General features: G+C 46.3%; 1 protein-coding gene across 1 annotated transcript in view; it reads right to left on the bottom strand.

The window, feature by feature from the left end:
• Window positions 1-7,353: 7,353 nt before the first annotated feature.
• The window catches only part of LOC308166791 (melanocortin-2 receptor accessory protein 2A-like), a gene marked incomplete at both ends in the record, with an annotated part of 18,295 nt that continues 15,290 nt past the window's right edge, over window positions 7,354-10,358 (bottom strand). The window contains one exon of the mRNA XM_080541116.1: window positions 7,354-7,945. Coding sequence (XP_080397242.1) covers window positions 7,354-7,945 — 592 coding nt within the window. The remainder of the gene's footprint in view (window positions 7,946-10,358) is intronic.

The raw sequence follows: 10,358 nt of genomic DNA on the forward strand, positions 1-10,358 counted from the left end.
GGCTTGAAATGTACATATCATTGTAGCATGATATGCTAAATGTAGCATATCATTTAGATTGTTTTTAATGTATTGTTTTAGATAATTCATTATTTTAAAATATTATTTTCTTTAGATAAACAACTAAAATAAAAAATCTAAATGAGATGCTATTGATACTGCATAGAAACACATTGATATAATATACTTGTATGTGTCAGGGGACAATGTTGCACTCTGATATTTAGTGTGTCTCTGTTGCGCCCTTCTACTCCGAGTCACCAGAGGGCGTAACACCCCCTATCAATTGTTTTAAGGTCAATCGTAATTGAGCTTGAGTTACAAGACTTCCTCACATACCGGTATGTTCGTAACACATGCGTAGTGACAATGGCTCAAATAATTACTGGAGACCGAGGGGGGAAAATATTAGTTCTGGATAACTTTAGGTACCAGAAACACCGCACAAATTTACAGAATATTCGGTGGCGGTGTTGGAGAGAAGACTGCCGGACAGTTCTTGTTACAAACATCTTTGATGTAGAGGGGGTCAATCCCAACATAGAAGTTCGGGAGGTCCGCGAACATGTGCATGCCCCCGATACACAAATGGTGAACAATGCGCAATTTCGCCAAGTGATTACTGGAGAGGTGGTGAGAGAACCCACAGTACCAATCAAACGCATTTACGATGCTGAGTGCGTAGGTCTACAGCGGGGCCGTCCCATCCAGCGTGGAGGTCGCGGGCGACCTCCTCAAAGATTCTCCTCAGTTAGGTCTGTTATGGCCAGAGCCAGAGCTGCAGTAATCCCTCCCGTCCCAGCTACCGTTGATGATGTAAGGATCGACGGTCAATGGGCTGAGACATGGGGCAGAGACCATTTCCTCCTGCACCAAGACAGTGAGTGGGGCATAGCAGTGTTTTCCACAGAGGACAACCTGAGACAGCTGCGACACTGCAGGACATTATACATGGATGCTACATTCAAGTCGTGCCCACGCCCATACAACCAAGTATTTACTATACTCGGGGACATTCATGGCTTCGTTGTCCCCCTTGTACATGTCCTCATGGAGCAACGTACAATTGGACACTACCGACAAGTGTTCCAGTGTGTCAAAACGTCACTCAGGAGAATCACCCACCACCTTTGGCGTCCGCGTAAAGTCATCTGTGACTTTGAGCAAGCGCTGAAAACTGCTCTTGAAACGGAGTTGCCACAAGCCAGAATCGGAGGATGCTACTTCCATTTCAACCAAGCCTTGTGGAAGAGGGTACAGGCACTTGGATTGGCTGGTCCATTCCGTCATGACCATCCACTGGCAGCAGTCATCCGCAAGGTTTGTTGTGTTCTGTCTGCACTGCTGTCTGTCCTGTGTTGTTTTGTTTGCATTGCATTTAGAAATGCTCTTACTGTAACGCCAAATCAAATTCCTATATGTGTATGCTTAATGAGTATGCATAAATGGCAATAAACGTTATCTCATCTCTCATCTCATCTCATCTCATCTCATCTCAAGGTGATGGCCTTAGGACACCTGCCTCTGCCTCTGGTCCAGATCAATTTTGATCTTCTCCTCAACCACAGAAACACCAGGCGTGCCCTGATGAACCACCCTGAGTTACAAGACTTCCTTGCGTATGTTCGTAACACATATGTCCATCCTGGAGCGGCCTTCCCACCAGCGATGTGGAATGTGTTCGAAAGAAACATGGAGCAAAGGACCAATAATCATGTTGAATGTAAGTGTAACAATGACAGATCTGAACAAAAAATATATAATTTCATCTAATAACTAAATCTGAAGTATTAAGTTAATTATTTTATATTGTTAATATAATATTGTCTGCTAATTATGGGTTAATTCATTCTTATCCTATCACCTCTGGGCCTGTGCGTATATCGAGGTTTAACTATGAGCCGAAACAAAAATTAACGAAACATCAAACACAGCAGAGGACAGGAGGGCTCTTTAAACAGGTGGACGAGTTGCCACGTACAGGCGCGCTAATGATGATGGACATAACATCAGTCCAATCATGGGCGGGCACCGTGATTGAGAAAGGATTAAGAAAGGATTTAAAATTGTGAAAGGAGGAGACACAGAGGGGAAAATGTTCAATGTCAAAATGTTCATGCCAAACTAATAACATTTAGGGCCTGATTTACTAAGATCCCAAATAACGAATACTAATTGAAGTTCACACACAGGGGAAGTTGAGATATACTTCAAATAAGGCCCGCTATCTTCTACATTGGAAAGATCAACAATCCTCACTGCACACCGTTAGTAGATCAGCCTGCAGATGTAGAACCAGTTTGCACATTAATAGGCCATTAATAGGCTAATAAGTTATAATTCTGTATTTTTGTTCTAGCTTATCATCGTACTCTGAACGATGCTGTCCAAGTGCGCCATCCTTCACTTTGGAAATTCCTTCGGCACCTGAAGGATCAGCAAACGCTTGCAGAGGGTAAACTGGGGATGGCAGACAGAGGCCACGCTCCCCCAACAAGGAGACGGAAGTGGAGGGAGTTGGAGGCCCGTCTACTGAGGCTGAAAGGACAGTACATGCAGGGCCACAGAGATCTGGCTTCGTACTGGAGGGCTGTCAGCCGTAGCGTCCGTATGGGCTAGATTTCCACATTTATTTTGATAGCACTTTGGCCTATGTTGTTGTTATTATTATTGTTATTGGCCTAATTGTGTTATTGTTATTATTATTATTATTGTTATTATTAGTTAGAATAAGCTGTACGCCATTGTTTACGCCATCATGTATGCCATTGTTTACATGTTATTTAGCTCTTTCATTTGTTTTTGCCAAGTTATTGCTGTACCATAGTTTTGTTATTGAAAGATGTCTGTACCTTTCCAGTTTATATGGACCTGTTTACTTAGTAAGCCATATAGTTATTATTACAATATATGTGATGCCAGAGTTAGGACTGATAATTGCACTAGAGCTCATGTGTCAGGATTACCAGGTTTCAGCAGTGAAACAGTAGGCCTCTCCTTATTAGTGCCTGACTACTAAAACACTAGAGTGAAAGAGACTACATCTCTGTATGCCAGGATCCCCCGAGGATTTGATGTGTGCAAGAGGATGTGTCACACTCTATGTGCTACGGATACTGGCTAGTTACTTAGGGATTATATTATGGGATATGTGACACTGTAACCTAGAGACACACTGCGCTGTTACGTGACGTCCTGCCAATGGGATGTACAGTATTGTCTCAGGTTGGCATTTTGATGCTTGGTCTTGGAAACAAACACCATGTTTGCACAAACATTGTTTTTTTGTTGTTGTTGTTGGTTGCAATAAAAGCCTATATTTTGGATTGATATCTCTACTGTATTTATTTGATTCCGTTTGACCAAAATATAGAAAAAATATTTCTTTAATCCATGCATACAATTGCAAATGTTGGGCCGCTACCCACACGTTTAGCTGTGTTGCTCATTCCACAAATGCATGATCCTTACAAGTCATACCTCGTTGTAAAAGTGACTAATCAGCGGGTCATTCCACTAAAGGTGGATCAGTATAGCGGCGCTCAGGGAACTCGAGATTGGAAATCAAGCCTCAGGTGATTCCTCGAACGAGGATCAGCCTTGTGTCATCAGTGTTCACAGAAGACAGGCTTACAAATCTTCGATATGGGCGCGTGCACGCAGACATAAAAAGCCCTGAAGTGTCGATCTGTCGAAATGAAGATACTCCACTCTGCAGGGGTACTACATTTGCGCAGCATTCCGAATTATTGATTTTTATGAAGACGGAAAAATAAGATGTAAAATAGTGCAATACTGCCGCAATTAACAAGGCGAGGGAAATGGTTTGGCAAGAAATTGCTGACCGATTAAATGCGTAGGTCATACTAGCCCCAGTTATTGTTATATGTTCATATTTTAATAAATGAATATTACTACTGTGGTGATATCCGCAGCAGGCTACAAACCGTCATATCGCCACAATGGCCTAGTGGTATTGACTGCTGCCATAGGATTTAATCGTCATTTTATATCAGTGGTTCGAATCCCTCTTCAGGCGCACTTTTTACTGCATTTCGTTGTCTGAATCTAATCTAAAATCTCATCTAAAAAAGTATTGTAGGCTATAAAATTATGGTGCAGGCTAATTTACAAGAACTGACACGATTACAATGGTGTTTGAAACCTTTGCATGAAATCTTCGGTTAAATGTAAAAAAAAAAAATAATGAATGACTTAGTCAAGTCTCGAACTCGCAACCTTTGGAACTCCAGTCCGCAGCCTTAACCACTACGCTAGCATGACAGCAATGCAAGTTGTTTCTTTTTACACTCTTTTCTTTATTGATATATCGATTTATCTATCACACTTTCAAAATATCAAGTTATCTATCACACAATCAAACTATCTATCGATCGATCACACTTTCAAAATATCAAATTATCTATCTATCACACAGTCAAACTATCTAATCTATCTATCTCGTGTGAAGTGGGAACTAATATTTCCTAGGGAGGAACTATCGTTCGGGATGTAGTTTCCGCCTGTGAGCCTTTTTTGACGCGCGTCTCACTATAGCCTGTGTTTTCGATTTCGAAGACGTCACTCACTGTGCTACGAAAACTGGCTAGTTACTTAGGGATTATATTATGGGATATGTGACACTGTAACCTAGAGACACACTGCGCTGTTACGTGACGTCCTGCCAATGGGATGTACAGTATTGTCCCATAGGTTGGCATTTTGATGCTTGGTCTTGGAAACAAACACCATGTTTGCACAAACATAGTTTTTTTGTTGTTGTTGTTGGTTGCAATAAAAGCCTATATTTTGGATTGATATCTCTACTGTATTTATTTGATTTCGTTTGACAAAAATATAGAAAAAATATTTAATAATGTGTATATATATATATCACTGGTGTTCTTTTAGGAATATAAGATTTTCAATTCCATCTCGAAAATGATCTATCTAGGGAGTTATATAAAATGCTGAGACAATACTATGACATTCATTGTGTTCTTCATTATTTCCAAGTCATCTTAAGACCCCCCCCAAAAAAAAAAAAAAAAATCAAACTCTCATGCAGTACCACATAACGACACATGAGGTCGCTTGACACAACGGCAGGCGGGGAACATAGGACCCTTTTTCGGAAGCGGGGAACATAGAACCCTTTTTCGGAAGCGGGGAACATAGAACCCTTTTTCGGAAGTGCGGAACAGGGGAACATAGGACCCGGGGAACATAGGACCCGGGGAACATAGGCATGCTCCCAGAAATACACACAGACTACACGTCTACATGGACATAACCATGCATCCTATTTACTGATCAGGGACAACATTATTAACAGACAGACAGACACACAGACACAGACAGACAGACACACACAGACAGACAGACACACACAGACAGACAGACAGACACACACAGACAGACAGACACACAGACACACAGACAGACACAGACACACAGACACAGACAGACGCTGACAAAGCCACAGTAAAGCCGTGCTACAACACTGCATCAGATCGTCTGGACGTCCATGCTTTTCCATTTGTCCATTTAGCTAACCACCTCCGAATATTTAATTCTGGTTCCTAGCCCCGTCCTCCGATTTCTACCTCCGCCAGCCTCCCCAGGTCAGCGTCAGACAGGTGGAGGTGGAAGCAATTGACCATGAGAGGAAGGGGGTTGTGGCACGAGGCGAAGCCGAGTAGGAAAACCCTGTACAGTCCACAACCCCCGCCCTCGAATGATCAATTGCTTTTCTACAACAGCCACCACATAATATAAAAAAATAAATACACAGTTGTAACATTAAATTCATGTATTTACAATCATTAATCGTTTCAGAATACACATAATATCCTTCCGCCACAGAATATAGTCCCATAAACAAGATCAACGATTGCATTGTAGGTCAGCACAGGTGTTCTTAATCAGAGTGATTGGGAGGCGCATTGATACTGGAAATGTGGTCTGAACTGAAGGTTGTTGGGATATTTACCACTGTTGCTAGCCAATCAGAATCCAGTATCCAAACATGCTGTTGTAGAAGAAGCCTTAGGGTTTTACAATTACAGGGGGGGCTACTCCTTCATATGCCCCCCCCCCTCCTCCACTGAGTTTGAAAAGTCTACCTTGACCCCCCCTCGTCCACCACCTCCCTCTCAGTGGTCCTGTGTGCCTCAGGTGGTAGAGCATGGCGCTAACAACACTTAGGTTGTAGGTTTGATTCCCGCTGGGACCATGTATACTGACAAAATGTATACACTCACTGCAACGTAAGTCGCCTTGGATAAAAGCAGCTAAATGGCGTATATTATTATCATCATCATCATCATCATCATCATCATCATCATCCTCCTCCTCCTCATCATCATCATCATCCTCCTCCTCATTATTATTATTATTATTATTATTATTATATTACTGTGATCTGATGGCTGATACTATTCCTCAGTCCGTTCCGTCCGTTGCAATGAACTCCCCTTCCTCCTCCTCCTCCCTTCCTCCTCCCATCTCTTGAGAGAGAGAGAGTGTCGTTCATATGCTGAGTGTCCTGTCCTTGTATGCTTCACACAACAATAACAACATGTGAATCGTTCCTCTCCAGGGTAGTTTTTGTCGACTTTCCTTTCAGCCTGTATGAAGACCGTGGTTCTCCTTCTCTGACAGCGTCTTCAGCCTCGTCCATAATCCTGTTCTGTCCTTCTGGTCGCCAGGAAACCGAAGCCCTTCACTTCTAGACCCCTGACGAGAGACATTTCTACAGCTTAGCGGTAGTCTTTCAGATGGTAAATGGACTGACTGATATAGCGCCTTACAACGGCCTCTCACACACACATTCACACACCGATAGCGACAAGCTACCGCGCAAGGCGCCGGCCCGCTCACTGGGAGCAATTTAGGGTTCAGTGTCTTGCCCAAGGACACCGTGACATGTGGCCAGCCGGGGCTCGAACGGCCGATCTGCCGACCTTGCGATCATTAGACGCCGGCTCTACCTCCTGAGACACAGCCGCATTCAATACACACACACACACACACACACACACACACACACACACACACACACACACACAGTTATATACACCTCCCTCAGTGTGCTGCAGTCAAGGCTTCGTTGATTATATATATTATATATTTTTCGACTGTTAATATTATTGTTTGATCCGAGATGAGAAGTAGCTGTAGCTTGGCGTGGGTTGGGTTGGCGGGGGGGAGATACAAGCGTACAAAATAGATACAGTCATGTCGCCATGCCGACAAGGCCTCGACGACGATAGATCCAAACCGATCCGTGTTTTTTCATCGGACGTTGTTTTCTGAGAGTGTTAGGCAAGAAGGAAAGGGAAGGGGGCCTCATCAGTCGGTCATGTGACGCGCAGGCCCCCCCGCCCCCCCCTCCAGGATGACAGGCCCCTCCCCCAGCAGCAGGTCGTCCTCCCCCAGCACCGAGCCGCTGGGCTCCGAGTCCACGAAGTTGGGGATGTTGAAGTGGGCCAAGATGGCCGCCGCCGCCTCCCTGTCCGCCCGGCACTGACCCTGGGACTGACCCTGGGTCTGGGTCTGGGTCTGGGTCTGGTCTGTCACCACCCTAGAACCCCCAGAAACCCCCAGAACCCCCCCCATCTCCTCCTCCTCCTCTGGGCTCCCGGTTGACCGACCTCCAACGAATCGGTTCGACCCTTGACCTCTGGAGCCCCACCTGGGTCCGCCCCCCCCAGCCCCGACCCCCCCAGCCCCGGGCCTAGCCCCCGACGACCCCCCAGGCTCCTCCTCGTTGACATAGCAGTGGAAGAGGGAGCGGGAGCGGCCGTCCAGGAGGGGGCGGGAGGGGCAGGAGGCGGAGGAGGAGGTGTCGGGGAGGTGGGGGAGAGGAGGAGGGGGGAGGGGGGGGGCGAGGTCCGCCACGCAGCTGGTCAGACGGACACGCTTCTCGAAGGGCTCCGCGATGCTGGGGGAGAGGGGGGGAGGGGAGAGAGGGAGGGGGGAGAGTATTAGTCTGATTGTTTGGCTCAGATTTGGGAAGGAGGGAGGGAGGGAGGGAGGGTGGGAGGGAGGGAGGGAGGGAGGGAGGGAGGGTGGGAGGGAGGGAGGGAGGGAGGGAGGGAGGGAGGGAGGGAAGAAGGGAGGGTGGGAGGGAGAGAGGGAAGGAGGGAGATAAGGAAGGAGGGAAGGAGGGAGGGAGAGAGGGCTCGGCTTTGGGAAGGAGTGAGGGAGGAGAGAGGGATGTGAAGGGAGGGAAGGCAAAATGCATGTCACAAAAGCAAATCATCAAAACAGTCTAATTTAATTTATCAACCTTGAAAAGTGCAGTCCACCATTCATGTCATAATGACGCACTTCATAGCACCTATAACTATCAACAAGCATTGCAGGTTACTGTAACTGTCATAGTAGTACTGCCCCTGTTACACAAACTATGATGGGGTTACTATAAAAATATTAATCTAATTAATCTAAAATTCACAACAAACATGGCATTACGGTAAAACACAAGAAGTGTCAACTAAAACATTTACAGTAATCTGTTTACAGACTGGTGGTCAGTTGTGTGATGACAGACACAGTGTATGGAGTAGAGATCCACTATAACGGGAGAAATATACAGTATATCTCAACATACGCTGTGAAGAAATGATTCAGTTTGGTTTGTCAACACTTGCTCAACTGATCTGTGTGGAAGCGATGATTAATGACTGACTGACTGAATTATGCAGCTGTTCATTATTCAGGCGTCAGTGTTGTGCTTGTGTCTGTTACTGCTGAGGGGATGAGAGGAGAGGAGAGGGGAGGTGAGTGGAGGAGAGGAGAGGAGAGGAGAGAGGAGGAGAGGAGAGGGGAGGAGAGGAGAGAGGAGGAGAGGAGAGGGGAGGAGAGAAGAGGAGAGGAGAGGGGAGGAGGGGATGAGAGGGGATGAGAGGGGAGATGGGGATGAGAGCAGCAGGATGGATGGATGAGTCACAAGCAGGGAGACATAGTGGTGTGACTAGCACAGCTCCTGGGAGCCCAGCCTCCCCCTCTCCTCTCCTCTCCTCCTCTCTCCTCTCCTCTACTCTCCTCTCCTCTCCTCTCCTCTCCTCTCCTCTCCTCTCATCCCCTCTCCTCCCCTCCTCTCCTCTCCTCCTCTCTCCTCTCCTCTCCTCTCCTCCCCTCTCCTCTCCTCTCCTCTCATCCCCTCTCCTCTCCTCCTCTCTCCTCTACTCTCCTCTACTCTCCTCTCCTCCTCTCTCCTCAGATGATAATGAATAGATCATTCACCTACTGAGTAATAATAATAACATCTTGGTTGGATATAGAGCCTTTCACAAACTCAAGAGCGCTTTACAGATTTTTACAGAAAGAAAGTCAGACAGACAAAACAAATACAGAGAGACATGTATTGATCGCTGTGGAATGAGGCGTCTGCTAAAGGCCAACTGACGCTGTCCCTGCTGCTGAAAGCTAAGAGGTGCTGTTTCAAACACAAAACGTGGTGTATAGGCAGGTATAATATGTGTGTTTGTATGTGTGTGTCTCTCTCTCTCTCTCTCTCCTCTCTCTCTGTCTTTCTCTCTCCTCTCTCTCTCTCCTCTCTCTCTCTCTCCCTCTCTCTCTCTCCCTCCCTCCCTCTCTCTCTCCTCTTTCTCTCTCCCTCTCTCTCTCTCTCTCTGTCTCTCTCTCCCTCCCTCCCTCTCTCTCTCTCTCTCACACTTCAAAGGCTTCCCCACCCAGCAGAGTCTCAGCAGGGAGCTGTCCTCGGTGCTGAAGTGAGTCTCATGTCAGTGTGTAACATCTTGGTTGGATATAGAGCCTTTCACAAACTCTCTCTCTCTCTCTCTCTCTGTCTCTCTCTCTCCTAACATCTTGGTTGCATCTTTATCCCACCCTCTCCCTCTCTCTCTCCCTCTCTCTCTCTCTCTCTCTCTCTCTCTCTCTCTCTCTCTCTCTCTCTCCCTCCCCCTCTCTCTCTCTCTCTCTCTCTCTCTCTCTCTCCCTCCCTCTCTCTCTCTCCTCTCTCCTCAAGGCCAACTGTCCTGGGTGCTGAAAGCTACGCACAGAACGAATGAGGCTCTGTTATCAAACACAACACGTGATGTATAGGTATAATATGTGTGTTGTAAGTGTGTGTGTGTGTGTGTGTGTGTGTGTGTGTGTGTGTGTAACACGTGTTATTTTATGAGCTCTGGGAGTGACAGCTGTATAATGAATACTTAATTCATATTTAATGAATACTTCATTAATGCACCAGGAGGGAATTGCTCCTTAGACAGAGAGATGCTTCCTGCATCTCCCTCCCTCCCTCCTTCCCTCCCTCCATCCATCCCTTCCTCCTTCCTTCCCCCCCTCCCTCCCTCCTTCCCTCCCTCTCTCCCTCCTTCCCTCCC

The sequence above is a fragment of the Nansenia antarctica genome, assembly GCF_963989245.1.
Source record: "Nansenia antarctica genome assembly, chromosome: 10".
Classification (NCBI taxonomy): Eukaryota; Metazoa; Chordata; class Actinopteri; order Argentiniformes; family Microstomatidae; genus Nansenia; species Nansenia antarctica.